Below are 17442 nucleotides of genomic sequence, written 5' to 3'. Positions count from 1 at the left end.
ATGATGCATAATTTAATTTAAGTTATAAGAAAAAAAATGAGTGTGTGTATAATATATTACATTTTTCAATATCAATTTAATGTCCACAAGCTGTACTAATAATCAGTGTTTCAGTGATTGCTACTATTAGTACTATTTTTTTTTCTTCTTAATAACAATAATAGTAATAATGACCAACAAAAATTAGTGTGATATAAAGTTAGCTAAAAACCTTTGACTATTTATGGTGCTGTTATAAGCAAAACAAAAATATATTTTGAATGCTCAGTTAATTGTTTTGATAGCATTGAACTATGTCAGCCGAGAATGTCTACTTATCAGGGAATAAATAAGCATAATTAGTCAAAATAATGATGTCTGTCAGACTAATGAAGCTACTCTGTTGTGCATTTGAATCAGTGTTGGGATTTTAGGAGCTCCGTAACACAGTAACAATGGACAGAGTATTTCTGTACATGTAAAATGAGACGGCTGCCTGTCTGTCATGTTATGATGGGCCACTACGTTTATGTGACACGAGATACCATATTTCCTCCTGTCTGCTGTGGATGGATGGAGGGGGATGGAACGACGGAAAATTGAATCGAGAAAGATGGGGAGAGATCGGAGAATGGAAACAGGGAGGAATCACCTTGAGTTTGAAATATTCGAGTTGAAATCTCCCCGTCTGCCATGCTCGCTCATATATTTCTGCTGTTATTGGTGAAGGTGTAATAGATAGTGGGAACTTGTTATCAAATATTAAAGATGTTATCTGACCTGCCAGGACTGCCAAAAAGAATCTAGCTTCAGCCCGTCCGTACCTTTCCCACTCTATATTGTTCTCTCTCTCTCTCACTTCTGTCTCTCACGGGCTTCCAATTAAATTCGCATCACATCAACAAATCTGCGTCTGTGTATTTCTCTCTGCCACGTTGCACACCAAAGCTGAAGCTACGAAAGAGTAATTGAACCTGACACATTCTTAAGAAAAGGCACAAGAGTGTAAATAATAAAAATTGATGGTGGGTAGAAGAAAGAAATGTAAGACATAAGAAGACATTAGGTCAGACCCATTAATAATAATAACGTAGATGATTAAAATGCATTTCCACCAGGATGAATTCGTGGCTTGAGTAGTCAGGATAGAATGCATTTCATTTTGTGCTTTTGAGTCTCATTTTTTGTCTGTTGACTGAAAACATGCAGAACCATGGACTGTGTAATACCTGGAAAAAGTTATGTGTTAGTATTTTTGTCTTTCCTCATGATGACTTCTAGAGCCAAACACAGATGTTTTTGAATGGCCTTGAGAGAAATATTATTTTGTGGTTACAATATCTACCAGCAGAAGCTAATTGGACCAAACTAATCAAGCAAACCTCAACCCGTTGGTCAGGATTGAATAATTCTGAGGAGAGCGTGTCCTTGTTAGAGAGCCTGGTTTGTTTGTGTCTGTCCTCCTTGATTGCGGTCCTTCACATCTTCCTTCTCTCTCTCTTTCTCTCTCTCTCTCTCTCTGTCTGTCTGAGCTTCTCTCATTTCTCTTCTCGTCAACCAGGCATATTTAACTTTATGTATTTTGACCTTTTTTAACTGGTGCATCTAGCTGATTTGGCTTGGCTCAAAATGTGTTTTTCTGCTTTTTAAGCTTAGAATATAGATATTAGAATTAATATAAGCAATCCAATATAGCTACTTTTAACTACTGCAGTTTCAAGTCAGGTTTTATAATTTCTGAAGTTAGGAAGTTGGAATTGGTGCTTGGTTCATAATAGTGTTAAGAATTGTTGTTCAGTTTTTAGGAATGACATTTTTGGACACTAAACATAAAAAAAAGTTAAATCTATTGATCTCTAGTGATAAGTTTATTACTGCACATTGATGTATTTATGTATCTTTCTGCATTGTTAATGGAAACTAGGGGCTGTGATTTCTTAAATATATATATATGTGCATGTTTTATAGTACACACTCGATATGCAATCACAAACTTTTATTTTGGATGTGAATAATCGCAATTATTTGATTTGACATGCCCATTGGAAAAAGATACATACGCATAACTCTGCTGTTTTCAACCAATAATCCATTGCTGTGACAATTCTTGTTTATAGAAGAAATATAGAGACCGTTGTGCTCTTTGCAGAGAAACATAAGATTCGCCTCAGCCTTGCATTTCCATACACCGAAAGCCTCCTCACTCTTTTTTATGTCCATCATAAATCAGAGAAATTTGTTCCAAGTATATATTCTCCAGGGGGGAACTAGCCACTGATTAGAATAAATGTGATACGGCCAGAGGAGTTTAATAGTGTAAGAGCGCCTCTGTAGAAATGTGGGATTTTGTCTTTTGTTTCGGAGAGCTGATGGCATGTGAGCAGCGGCACACCAGTGCAATGGTGGGGAAAAGTCTAAAACACATTTCTGAGTAATCTCCCCTTGCATCATCTCGCATGTCTGTTGTCAGTTTATTGTGGTTATATGGCAGTCCTTTCCAACAGGAGATTAAAGTTGGGTTACCGAGCTTGTGCCAGCACTGGCTGTATATCCTGCTGTCTGGAGTCGCTTTCCTTGTCTTTCCCCGCAAAGCACGTTGTGTTTTTTAGATCTTAATCAGAGACTTCACATCCATCTTCACGTATGTCGGCGCCGATGGAGGTCAAGGCAGGGTTAGAAGGATGAAGTCATGCTGTTCCTTGATGAAATAAGAGGCTTCTGACAAACTGGATTGTTCATCTGACCAGGTGACGGTGAAATTGAATGTGGAAGGAACACCGGTAACATGACAGCTCTGAGAGATATTGCCGTCACTATGAGCAACGGCTGCAACACATATCAATCCCTTTACAGTGATTACAACATTCCCTGGTAATTTCTGGGCAAAGGATGAATCCGGTTTCTTTAACTTTAGGTGCATTTACACTAATTATGTTCATTATTTTTTTTTATTCCACAAAGATTCATTACATTGATCAATAGTGTCATTAAAGACATTTATAATGGTAAAAATGAAATATATTTCAAGATTTCAAGCAGTTACTTTGAAGTTTCCATTCATTAAAGAATCTTGAATATATCACAGCACAGCTGGTTTTAACATTGACAATGCTAAAAACCGGAGTAATGGCTTCTGAAAATTCAGCTTAGTCATCACAGGAATAAATTAATTTTAAAATCTATTAAAATAGAAAATGATTATTTTAAACTGTAAAAATATTTCTAAATATTTCTGTATTTGTTGTATTTTTGACTTCTTTCAAAAATGTTCCAGAGGCTGATTTTTATTAAAACATCTTTTTTTCTCCATTTGTTAAATGAATATCACATTTAAATGTCTTTGAAACCTTTTTTTATGTCTTCATCATTTACTTTTGCTTATTTTCATTTTCCTTTTTTGCATTGATTTAATTGTTTTACCCTAGGGCATGTCTTTCAGCCTTGAAATATGAAAATGCATCTAAATAAATAAATAAATACATTAAGTAAAAAATAAATTATATGTTTTGTGAGAATACGAAACTTCCTTTCTAACTTAGTGTACTTGTTTACCAAAGGGACAGTTCACTTGTCAGTGAAGAGCTTAAAATGAAATATCAGACATGTGATGTGTAAAGAAAGAAATGTCAAGCCAAATATCATAGTAAAATACCATTAATACCAGAATACCATTATTTTGCATTGTTTCCAATTAAGTGTTATTTTGTCACAATTGACAAAATGTGTGAAAGTAGTTTTTCATTGTGTTTAGAAAACAAACTGAAATTTACCTCATCAAGACAAAACAGTCAGCCAATTTATTCCTGAACTTTAAAAATGTCTGTTTCCATCAAGTACTATTCATCATTAGAGATGACTTTAATGGGAAAAAATGAAAGCAATGATATATGTCCACTGTTAAAAAAATTTGATAGATAATGTGAACATTTGAAAGCTTTCAAGAGAGTTTCTTAAGTTGAAGAACCGCCCTTTTATGATTGAAAACATATTATTTGGTCATGCCTGTGATTTGCTTGGTCACTAGACAGTAAACAAAAAGAGTTTCTTTTTTTTAAAGCAATAACTTCAAGCGTGGGCAGCCAAGCAGACCACTGTTGTGAAGAGCAAACATGGCCTCCAAGCTTTCGATGTGTAATAACATCTCATCACTGTCGTTGGCACAATATTGATTTGATTTCATTACACTGGAGCGACCGTCCTTTGCTCATAGCCTTTGGCGGGTGTGGAGACTCTCTCCAGGTCCCCAGGGACTCTCACCCTTACGCTCACATTATGAGCCGTTGTGTATGCGCGCGTGCGCGCGTGTGTGTGTGCAGCATGCCGAATGAGAGCCATGTGTCACAGTGCAAGAAGGCCTCCTTATGAAGCCTTTATTTCCTGTAGGCCTCAGGGGCCCTTAGTGAAGTTAGCATCTATTTTCTCTCTGTTTCTCATTCTCTTTACTTGCTTTGACATCCTTTTTCTCATTTTCTGTTCTCTCAATGACTGTCAAAACTTTTTGCAAGAGGAAAACTCAAGAAAAAGATGCAAAATGCCAAAACGATGAATGATGTTTTGCTTGCTTTCAACGTGGTTGACAGTATTGTCCCCATTTGCTTTGTTTTATCTCATTATTTCTTTAATTCATTATTTCATGTAAGCTTAATGAAGCACAATAAAAATGTCAGACAATAGTTAAAATCTAGAACAGACAGCCCATTGAAACACTTTTTTGTGAATTTGATTGAAACTATTATTATGGTGTTTAATAAATACCACTTGGTACCACATCCAAACTGAATTAAAACAACATGCAAAGTGGTTTAAGATAATAAGGTTTCATTTTATTGGACTAATTGAACAAGACTTGACTTTATAAATTATATCTTGAATTAAGTGTGTTTTCCCCATTAGCAAAACCAGTATATTAATTAAGAAGATGGTTTTCTGCTCCGTACCATCATTGTAATTTCACCACTTCATGCAAATGTTAAAACCACCCTGATTTTAAAGGCCAACTAAATACATTTCTGTATGTCATATTCTCCTGTCTTTGTATTTTCAGATATTGCTGGAGGCGACTGTGGACCGCAAAGGCTACATTGCAGTTGATGACATACTCCTGTTGAACTACCCCTGTTGTGAGTAGCACACACCTGTCATTATAGTGTGGGAGTGTGTTTAAACAGCATGAAAATGTGAAGGACTGTATAAATGCTTGGATCACATTAACATTTTCATGGATGTAATATTGTTGTCTGTCTATGATATTTGGAGCCAATATGCTGAAGTAAAAAAAGAGAAAGGAATATGTTAAGCATTAACCGTTATTGCAAGTCTTAAGGTAAAAATAGCAATGCTAGCATTATTACTCCTAGAATAGAAGGCATTCATAAATTACAGCAAGAACAAATAGATGAAACTTTGTGTTTATGAAAGAGAGGCCAATATTTGGCCATTATTGCCATTGGTCCTGTCAGTAACTTGCTTGTATCAATGATTAAGACAAGTGTAAAAATTAGTATATACTGAGATTTATATCAAGAGGACCCGTGTTTACATTCAAATACTGATACCAAATCTGTAAGCACACATAATTTGGATATCAAAGACACTTTTGTACCCAAATTCACCTTTCATCCTTGTTTCAGTCTCTACACTGGCTTTTGGCTTTTAGCTCAGCGGGGTACAGCTACATTGTTACTTTGATGATGAAAAAAATCTAGTTTCCATCTTGTGTGAAACGTCTCAGAAACAAGTTTTTTTATTATTATTATTATTTTTTTTTTTATGCAGCCCAGTCACATGAATGATTCATCAGTGCAAAGTTCAAAAAAGTTTGTAGTGTGGATAATGTTAACCAATTGCCAAATAATTGAGTCAACTAAATTAGACTTGTAACAGATTAGTAAGATCTTTTTAAGAGAGCCTTCATTTTCACTCCATTGAGGTTTATCAGCTAGTTCAGTTATTTTTAAGCTGGTGCTACATTCAGCATTTACTATACAATGCATGCATCAGTATGCTGCATATGTACTGCATTAGTTAGCAGGAACGTGGACCCTGCTGGCTGCCGGACATGGTAGAAAACAAAAAGATCAGTGTAGGGAGGAGTTGTTGTGAGGGAGTGTGTGATGTATTCGGCCCTCCAGTGCTGTGGAGACACTGAAGCCCCTTTCACACTGCCATTCCGGCAAATACACGGGTAAAGTGTTACGGCAATTGTTCCCGGGTCGCTAGATTTTGCACTTTCACACTGCCAGTGATTACCCAGGATATGTGCCTGCTTTCACACACAACCCGTAAAGATCCCGTAACGACACGTGACATCAGAGTTGAAAACGTTAGGCACGTTATACTTTCACTGAAGCAAGCAAACGATCTCGGCGTCAGCGTGGAAAGTGAGGAACTAACTGATCTCTGCTTCATTACAGTTTGCACATATTTTTTCGTCGCGAACGTTGATCTTCCTTCAAAACAGCCGGTAAAAGAGTCTGGCTTTTGTTCACACAACGCTCGTCCCAGGTTGAACCCGGCAATGTTACTAGGTCCCCGACCTGGGTTCAATGCTGGAATCAATCCCCGGGACGTGTTTGCCTTCACACAGAAGGCGACCCGACAATATGGCGGGTCCGACGTGCAGTGTGAAAGGGGCTTGAGTATATGGAGCTGTGATGTCTTTTACTGCCGAGGGGGAGAGTAGAAATCCTTTAAACATCCCTAATCCAGCAATGCTAGATATTTTATTTTATATGCTGACTGTAGACTGGAAATTCATGTTATAATGGTTAGTAGTGAAGACTGGTGTTTATTCAAATATTTTTTATGTATGATTTACAGAAATGGTAGAATTTGATATCATGCTATTTTAATTTTGTTTTCATTTTTGGTCATTTGTGTCAGATAGAGACTTTAAGGGAGGAAACGTTTACCATTTTTTTTCACCAACTACCTATAATTTAGTTTTGATAAACCTATAAAAAAGGTTTGAATGTGCTGTTAAATTTCAGCATTTTAGGCTTATATAATTATAGTAAGATTTATTTATTTTTTTGATACTGTTTGGATGAAAAGACTGTGAAGCTGTTTCATTCATGACAGACAGCTGCTCTCTTTAGGTCAATGGCAGTGCGAATGTAAAATGTTAAATGTTCAAATCACACTGCTGTGATCCTCGTACTCTGCACGGACGAACCAAAGAGTGATCACAACATTGATTGCACACGTCAAAGGTTGAGGAATGAAACAGATGAATCACTGTAATTTAGGAATAGAATCACATTGGTGTTTGAATCATGTTCGTGAACTTTAACGATCTATTAAATTAAAGTGCTTTGTCATGTTGGGGGTGATACCTCTTTTGCAGCATGTCTCGCTATCACCGGTATTATACTTAGCTTTTTTGGCAGCTGATCGCAAATGTAGGCAAACTTTGGAGCACTTAGTTTAGCGAATAAGGTCCTGGCAGATCGCTAGGTCTGGTCCTCACAGATTAAAAAAAAAAAAACCTGCATATGAATTGATAGATGGAATCAAAATTTAATTTTGACGATTCTGATTCCTGACTTAAGAATCAATTTTTTTATTCCCAACCCTAAAAGTAAACCTGCTAAATTAGAGGGTGAGATGGTTAGAATTTGGAAAAAGAAACCATAAATATTATTTAAGTCGAGGAAATTTGTGACAAACCAGCCAAACACAACACAAAGGCTTTAAGGCTTTAAATGTATCGAAGTATGGTCATGATGTGACATTTGCCTGCTAACCCATTAGGCCTATTTCTCTTATAAACAAAGCATTGTACCTGACTTGTGTCATAATACTCAGATAAAAAATGTGTCATGTGAGCAGCAGTGTGTTTTGACACCGCACCGCAGGCTGAAGCGGTTCACTGACCACGCAGCATAGCCCCACTCACCGCAGTAAGGTTTGGGATCAATTTATTCTAAATGCCAATAATGTCAATTGCAAACATTGTCCTTGTGTTTTAAAATACAACAATAAGCACCATGAAACCATGTAAAGAGGCGCATTCAGCGGTCTCCATGGCAGGATATGAAATGTTGTGTATGAAATATACATACATGCATTACTGTGAACTAGTATTTTCATCAACAAAAAATGCATGCCAGTCTGCTACGCCACTGGGCAGACAAATCATTTGGACTGCCTTGTTGAGCGCAGTGGCATTGAGAACATTATATTTCAAACACCTTGAGCTCTTTTATTTTCCAAATGTAATAGGATTAGACCAACGAATCGTAGGGTTTGTAATGCGAACCAAACCGAAATCCTCATATATATATATATATATATATATATATATATATATATATATATTTTTTTTTTACTTAATTATTAATATTATTAATATTTTACAATTAATGTTTTGTTGTATTTGATTAAATAAATGCAGCTTTGGTCAACACTTGCATTTCTGCTAAAAGTAACACTGGAAAGCAGCTATACATCTTTGTACATCTTTGTACATTTTCTACTGATATTGGCATCATTTTATCAAATGATGATAAATGTTAGACAAGAGTACTGTTAGTGGTCTTTTAAAGTGCGTAGCATTTTTAAGAGCTGATTCAGGTGTTTAGATTTCAGTAGTAATTCTGAAATGCATTTTAGCGACCAGCCAATAGGGTTAGGTGACATGCAACAGAGATGCGGTCCTCGCTCTAAGTTAACATTCCTTTTCACAACCTCTGAGGGACATCTTAATGCTTTAAAGGCTTCATAAAACTGTAGTGATATTTATACATATTTAAACAGAGAAAACTGACAAAGTACTATTAGATGGTAATAAAGTGCAATTCCAAAAAAGCAAATCAACAGATGCTGTGGTCATGAAAGCTCATCTCTGCTGAGTCTCCTAACACCCTCTTCCTTCGCCCCCCTCCCCACTTCCTGCAGGCGGCAGATGGCATCATCTAAGCCCCACTGTGCACATTAAATAATTAAAACTCTCATCAGGACCTGGACACACATTGTCGAAAGTGGCATTGCGCCAGACTGCGGAAATCACCATTTGGCAAGACAAGTATAAAAAGAAAGAAGGCAAAAAGAGTGAGAAAGAGAGAAGATTTCTCTGTGATTTAAAAGAGGGTGTGCTCTCTTTACATTTTATTCTCCACAGTTATGTTTAAAAAAAAAAAAAAGTTTTCTGTTAACTGCAGTATGCAGTATTTAAATACTTTTGGATACAAACATAATATTTTAAACCTGTTTTTATCAAACCTCTTAACCTGTTTAACTGCTTTGATTGACAGATGTGTGCAGTGTGGGTAGGCGGTTTACAGTGATTTTATATACATCCTGCACAAGCAGGAAGCTGTTGCCAGAGACTAAGGAAGGCCCTGTGGTTACAGAAGGCAAAATGATTTAGAACCCCAGCACAGGCCTGCAAATCTAAGCAAGACAGCCTTGTTATGAAACCTACTGATTATTAAGATTATTATGATTCTTTTATCCAACCATTACTGCATCATATGGAAATTGGCCAAAATTGGAGATTATAGAATGATGCAGACAAAAGATTTAATGGAAACTAAAGTCTATCATTAAAGGAGTAGGCTAGTTTGCCCAAAAATGAAACTTTGGAAAAAAATAAATCATAATAATTAGTTTGCTGTTTAAAACATCACAGAAATCCATATGACAGTAAATCAATTATTATTGTGTAATAAACATATTTGTAATAAACAAGTCCATGAAGACATTTTTGAAAACAGTTCTAAACAAATATGTTTGTGGATTTAGATGTGAGAAAACAAAGGAAAATGGACATTTTCACCAGAGAAAGTGTTATTATGGATTATGAATTGGTAGTTTAAAAGCCTTTTTGATGGATTTGTTTCTTACAAATGCACAGGTTTACACTTCACAAGACTTAAACTGATAGACTGGAGGGGTGTGGGTTTTTTGTGGATTATCATGGGGTGTTTTAAGCTGTTTGGACTCTCATTCTGATGGCACCCATTCACTGCTAACGATCCATTGGTGATCAAGTAATGTAAAGTGCAAAATTTCTCCAAATCTGTCCAGATGAAGAAACAAACTCCTCTACATCTTGTATGGCCTGAGAGTGAGTAAATTAACAGATGAAAGATAGATGTGGATATCCAAATCATATTGAAGCCGTATCCAACTTTTTTTTACAAGTTTGCATTTTAATCTTTAATAAGATATTCATGCAGTTGTTATGTCGGAGCATTGAAAGTGAGCTTGTCTCTTATCACGACGTAAATAGAAATAGTTCAGTAGTTCAAAATATTAAATTATACATAAACCATACACTGTTTAAGTACCAATCAGACTGTCAGATGTACAGGGCTGGCTGCAGTTCCCATAGGAGCTCTTTGCTTTCTGAGACTAAACAGTGTTAACTACCATATGAAGCTATTCATGTTGCCTGAGGGCCTTTTTACATCTGACACACATTCAATGAACTGGTGTAAAGAAAGAACAGAATCTAAAAAGTTTTATTTACGCATTCCGCATCTAAAGTGGGCCAGACAGGATACAGCCACAGTATTTATCTGTTTACCTTTTTTACTATTTGCTCGTGTCAACCTTCCTGTAGACTTTCAGCACTTGAATGAGTGGTTTTTCCTCCACTACCATCAGGCTCTGAAATTGGTTTCTTAATACAGAGTGTTTTGCAATATACAGTATGTGCAGACTTATGTATGTAATATCTATCTCAACAGTGCTATGTCTCTTCATTGGGGTGTTTTTGTGCACATTGCTTTGCAGCTTGCAGAAATCCTGCACCTGCATTTTCTTGTAGGGGATCAATATAGTATTCCTTTATTTTTATCTATGCTATTTATCTACTTCTTTTTATCCTGTCTAATCCCTAATTCTATGTATTCAGTTACAAGGAATATCTTCAAATGAATAGATATGACTTTTAAATTCAAAAGGTCATATAACAGTTTAGTTGAACTGAGGCCTTACAAAAATCGATTACGTTTAAAGGACCAAGAACCACGTGTGCTGGAGGAAGAATATCTAGATCTTATTTCATAGGATTCAAGTTTCTCACATGCAGGCAAGAAAACATCCCATACTGTATGTGGAACAATTTCACAACGATTAACTAGCCAATCAAACTGGAACAAATCAACATTTCTGGCCTCTAAAAGATTGCCTCTCTGTGTTTGAAGTCCGTGTGAAACAACATTGGCAATGCATTTTACTTCAGAAATATGATATGTTTGAGTATTCAAATAGAAAAATGCTGGGTAGGACTTGATTGGATCATAAAAAGTGCCAGAATGGAACCAGTTGGTTCAGACATTGAGTTGAAGAAAAATCTTTTCCATGTTCATATTAAGAAAGGCCAGTGTTCTTTTAAGCATTTTAAAATGTTTTTGAAAGAAGTATATCATTAGCACCAAGGTTGCATTTATTTGATACAAAAATACAGAAATACAATCTTATTATAAAATATTATTACAATTTAAAACAAATGTTTTACTTACATTTTAAAACATAATTTATTCATATAATAGCAAAGGTATATTTTCAGCAGTCATTACTATTACAAATGTCTTTACTGTCACTTTTAATTAATTGCTGAATAAAAGTATCCCAAACTTCTGAATGGTTTTGTATGGTAATAAATGGTTGTTTGCTTCCTCTTCTTTGTGTGTGTGTGTGTGTATATATATATATATATATATATATATACATATATATATATATATATATATATATAAATATATTAATATATATTAATATTATTATTATTATTATTCTGAACCCCTTATGTTTTTGTGTTCAGATAAAGCCCCTCATTTTTCCCGTTTGGGGGATGTGGAGGTCAACGCTGGACAAAACGCCACTTTCCAGTGTGTGGCAGCTGGACGTCCCAATGAAGCAGAGAAGTTTCTGTTGGAGGTGAGTACACAGTAGATTTTTAGTTTTCAGTGAGAATAATACATTTTTGTCAAATTCAGTAATAATCAGCCATTGTCTAAAGTTGTGACTTGCTGCTAGTCAACGAAATTATAGCACCAAAATGACTCAAAGCACCTGAATGTTAATGTTTAAAAAGTATATTTAAGGTACATTTTTTTTCCCGATTGATTTGGTCTTAAAACTTCTTTTGACCTTAGATGACATCAAAAAGGCCATGTTTATAACAGCAGAATTCCTTCTCTTTGTTATTTAGTTTCTATCCAAAGTTTCACCAAAATCATTTTGGATAACGAGTTAACTGTCAGTCTTCAAAGCGAAGCCATATAGAGCTAAACTGCTTCACCCTTTGTTATATAGTAGTATTTTTCTGGGAGCATTGTTAGTCTGTAACATTGCGTTTGGAAGGAACATTTCCCACTGTTTTTCGGAGAGTTAAAGTTTCTGGCATCAAAGGTGGAATTAAATCAAATGAGTGATTATGTCACATCAAGGTCAAGGACAGATGCCTGTGGTTGCAAGCTGTCACAGCAACACTGCAATAATCAATGTCCTCAAACCCTCTGAAGTGTTCATTCCTCCACTAAACACAGCAAGAGATATAAGACTCTACAGCTTCGCTTCCGTTTTATATGGACGTTTTCTTACTTCTTCTGTTTTTAATCAAGTATATTGTGTGCTGTAAATATTAATTCATTTATTTTTATATTTGGCATCCGTGGACAATTAAAGGATAACATTTGGTGATCTGAATATTTTACAGTGTATAATGGTCTTAATAATTTTATTCATTAATGATACATTAAATTGATCTTTGTCAAATATGCTGTTCTAATTATATATTAATCAAAGAAAGTTCCCACAATAATATCAAACAGCACAATTGTCTTCAACATTTATAAGAACTATATCTCAAACCCCAAATCAGCATAATTATATTTTAAAATATATTTAAAATTAATAGTTAAGTTAGTTTTACTTATTTTTGATTTAGCATTAGAGACGTCTTTCAAAAACATTCAAATCTTACCAACCTTTAAACTTTTTTAAAGTGGTAGTGCATAAATAATACAATTGTATATATTATATACAAGTGCATGGGTCAAATGCATCAGTAATGTGTGGCACGTTTAGTCCAAAACAGTTCTCCTATGTTTATCCTACATGTTTGCCTGTCTGGCAGTTCACTGAATGTGATTGCCAGGTTGAAGAAAGACAGAGTGACTCTCAAAGCCAGAAGATTGTACGTTTGGCTTTGTTTTATGCAAACCTCAAATTTGCAGCCATTGCCCACACATTTACCCCTGCATTCAGATCTGGTTTGTGTGGTCTTGAACCACATTGAAAGCCTAAACACTTTAGCAGCCCCATAATAAACAAACACACATAGTTGTGTACCAGCCGCAGACCTCCAAGTGCTTTTTGTTAGTATGAGTGGACTCTCTGTGCTCATTTTGTGTCCTTGGTATTCAGAGAGGAGAAAGAGGGAATGCGTTGACATCTTGGATGGGTGCTATTCACACCACTGTCTCGCTTAAATTACCTGAGCCACAGTGAAAGCTTGCTGTTATCAAGTGGGGTTTGTGTGAAAGACATGTCTGGTGTCTCACAAAGCTCCACGTAATAATTCCTGATACTCAGTGACGAGCGAGACTTTCAAGACTTATTCATTTTGGGCCCTCATTCAGATGAATCATACTTTGGTGGATAACATTTTATGGCTCTTTCAAAATAAACTGAAGATATTCACTATGATTTATCTGAATGGAGTTGCGTACTTGCACTTAAAGTAGTAAATTAAATGTTTATTTAGTCAGATTTTAAATGCAAACATTTCAATTCCGTACAATGAAAGTGATTACTGAACAGTTATTTTAGAGTTATTTATATATTCATTCATATTTCAAATTATTTCAAATTTATTTTAAATTTAATTCTGCTTTAGCTTATTTTGTATTTCAGTTTTAGTAATTCTGGTATTCAACCTTATTTTATTTTTATTTTATTAATCAAACATTTTTTAACACTGCTGTCAAGCTCCAAAAAATTATTATAAAAAAAAAATGTTCACTGAAAATGTTCTGTGCCATCATGCATCATCTTTGCTGCTTCTCATATCTCATTCATGCAATTTTAAGTATATGCTTATTTATATTTTGCATATTGTTATCAGTTATGGGGCATACACAAACTATTGATTGTCAGAGAAAAACTACTTAAATATAGGCCTGTTTCTCACACGGACCTACAGTAAAATATGTTAGGTTACTTGCGTAACTAATATTATTACAATAACCAGTTATATGAACCTTTTATGTTGGTTTTATAGTGTTATTTTTATTTTTATTTTTATTTTTTTGCTTTTTGCAACTTGACAGCCTGTCACTTATCAAACTTGTATATTACTTATCATGATATATTTGTTTATATACATAAAAAATAAAAGTATACATAAATCGCATAATTGATAACTTCATCATCGAGAAGTAATATAATTGGGCAAATGCAGTTTAGTGTTGTTTTGGCTGAGCATTTTGTGTCCTGAGCTTAATGACAAATGGCTCTATACCTTCAGAAGTTCTGTTGTCGCTACAACTAGCCTCCAGAAAAGTGCATTGCTCATTCAGTGTTTATGTAAGCACTTGGTAGCATGTGTTTGGTGACTAGGCTGTAGCATTTTCTTCTTTTTCTTATTTCTAGCGGCACAAGGGTGAAGTGTCTTCAGGTGGTTCTGTCAAGCACTTGGGCCGCAACCGCTTCTCAGTGTCCTTTCAACTGGAGGACGTCCAGAAGCCAGAGCAGGACCTCTACCGCTGCGTCACACAGTCCTCCAGAGGCTCCGGTGTCTCCAACTTTGCTGAACTCATTGTCAAAGGTGAAGAGCTTGTTTTTTTCTCTTCTTTTGTCCTTTCAGTCTTCGTTTAACTGCCTATAATGTGCACATCAGAAGATAATGAGATTCTGGCTAAATCCATGTCATTGTATCCTTTTTTTCGATTATAGCCTTGCATTCTCACATCTTATGCTCTTTTGTCCTGAAATTGCCAGTTTAGTAAGAAGGATGTACAGTATGTGTGGACTGTTGTAGTAGCAGACAGTTGGCAGTTGGTATTTAGGAAAGCTTAAAGGGGTAACCCAAAAACGATCATTCTGACTTAATTTACTCAAACATGCTGTAATTGATTACAAACCTCTATGTTGTAATTTATGTTTGTTCAGTACATACATAATAATAAAAAACTATATATATATCTATACACATATATATATATATATATATATATATATATATATATATATATATATATATATATATATGTGTGTATGTGTGTATGTATGTAGGTTTTTTTTTTTTGAGCTTGACAACCTGACCAAATTAAACCTCCCCACCTGTCATTTCAACCATATAAGTTGACACCTGCCCATCAGCCTGGAGTGGCAGCTTTCTGTGTTCACCTGTAAACCCAGGTCAGACTGATATCCCCTAAGCAAAAGGAGAAGTCATGGGTGGAATAAGGATAGGGATGGATGGAGCTACGTGGGTTATTCAACATCCGTCCTCAAGGCATACTGAGAGAGGTTATGAGACAGCACCATGCTAATCCTGTTGATAGATGTAGCAGCACGGATTACGGAGAGTTTAGAAATATGGCTTTACTGGATTCCACAATGTGACCCAGAAGCACAGCATTATAAACCTTCAGGTTGTTTTCTTTAAATACAGTTGTAACAAACCAGAAATGAAAAATCACAGGTAATACCCTCAGAGATCCTGAAAGAGAAACTTCTAGCTATTCAGTTATTTGTACTCTCTCACACTGTTTATTATTTAACCCTGAAGCCCCTATAGCAAGGCTGAGCACTTTGCTTTCTTCACACCCAAATCACAGAATAAAATAGTGGAGTCCTTAAAAGTTCTTCTTGATTCAGACATGACCCAAAAGTAGGTTTGCTTTGTTTTTTTATTTTAACCAGTTGTGAATGTAGAAGATGGGCATTATCACTTTTGTTTTGTTTAATTTAAATTTAACTCCGTTAAATTTAGTCTAAAAAAAGCTAATATTGAAGGAAGTCAGAAAAAAGATAGCTTTTAGGATGTTCTACTGATAAGCGTGTGGATAAGCACCGCCTCCGCAGAAAAAGATAGAAATTAATGTCTTTTGTAGCTCCACCCACTAATTCACACATGTAGTTTTACGAGAGAGACTAATGTGCAGTTCTATGCAGAAACTAAACCATAAAGATGGCTCTGAAGACAACAAGATGTTGTGCAGTGTCAATTTGTGGAAAAACAGTATTTGCATTACCTTCCTTCTGTTTCTTTAAATAAACATACTTTATTTTTTAATAAGGATTCAGACTGCATCAGTAAGAACTCAGCCTTTTGTTCACTTCATTTTACCATTGATTCATTTATAAACAAGGCACAATTTGACACAGAATTTTCAAAAAGATTGCGAATGGGGGGCGGGGGGGTATTCAAAAACAGGACAGAAAATATCTTTGTTGTTTGGTTTGGTTGCAATCCAAAATTTTCTCTCCTTAGAGAACACACCCTTGTTATATAGGTAGCAATACTTTTCCCAGCAGATAACCTTCTAATTTGCATGGATTTCTTGCAAAATCAATTGGATAAGAACACCTGCTAAATGCCTTAAATGTAAATATATTCAGGGGTAAAATCGTTAATGTTCTCTAGATCTTGTCTTCAAATTCAAAACTCATTTGACATGCAGTGTTTCTAGGGGAATGACTAATCAAATGTTCAGGAAAGTGCGCGATACAAAGCACTTGCTCTTGTAGCACTTGTCACACTGACTCATTACAACTTCATCATTATATTTTTACCAAAGCCGTAGGCATAATCCACTTGGGAACATCGCAATATGAAGCACAACTTATAATGAGACCCGCTTGCATCTGTGCCTCTGTGTTAGAGAGCTTTAAAGCCATTTCAGACTATAGCTGCATTCCCTTTGCAGCATGTTATTGGCATTGCTTCCTGATGGCTTTTACTTCGACAGTAGGTCCTATTTAAAATGCATTACTGCATCTCAGTTAAGCACGGCAGATTGGCCCCACCAGACGAGTCCATAAAGCTATAGGCCCACATGCTAGCACGGCAGCATTGACGCAATCTCATTACATTCACCTTAGTTTTCCCTTCCCTTCGCTCTGATCTTCTCCTTGTCTTTTCCAAACTGCCCTCCCACGCTTGCCCCCGCTAACGAGAGGCTAATCAGTCCTTTAATTAGCTTGATCAACTCATTTCACAACTCACTGTTTCTCAATGGGCCCGTAGATTACACAGCAACAGGGCTAATGCAGAGGAGCCAGAGGGCTAATGAGAATTGTTCTGTCAGTCAGCAAGGTTCAGATCTGTTTTTCACAGTAACACTGAGCTCTACTCTGCCGAAAGAAGCTTTCTCAGGGTGAAATTAATCATCTGCCCTAACCAATGCTGGATAGAGGGAGAATCACAGAGACGGCCTGTTTTTATGTCTCTTCGCATATGAAAGCAGAGTCTAAGTTGACTTTAAATTATTCTCTGAGCCT

The 17442-nt window shown here is 35.7% G+C and overlaps 1 protein-coding gene across 12 annotated transcripts in view; it reads left to right on the top strand.

Moving 5' to 3' along the window:
* Positions 1-17442, top strand: part of LOC132158674 (receptor-type tyrosine-protein phosphatase U) — a 228802-nt gene that overhangs the window by 141976 nt on the left and 69384 nt on the right. For all 12 annotated transcript variants that reach the window (XM_059568197.1, XM_059568194.1, XM_059568187.1 and 9 more), the window contains exons 4-6: positions 5024-5099; positions 11753-11868; positions 14587-14761. In XM_059568197.1, the coding sequence (XP_059424180.1) occupies positions 5024-5099; positions 11753-11868; positions 14587-14761 (367 nt within the window). The remainder of the gene's footprint in view (positions 1-5023; positions 5100-11752; positions 11869-14586; positions 14762-17442) is intronic.

The sequence above is a fragment of the Carassius carassius genome, chromosome 15 (genome assembly GCF_963082965.1).
Source record: "Carassius carassius chromosome 15, fCarCar2.1, whole genome shotgun sequence".
NCBI lineage: Eukaryota > Metazoa > Chordata > Actinopteri > Cypriniformes > Cyprinidae > Carassius > Carassius carassius.
Note: the sequence above shows the minus strand (reverse complement) of the source record. Positions and strands in the feature narration are given on the sequence as shown.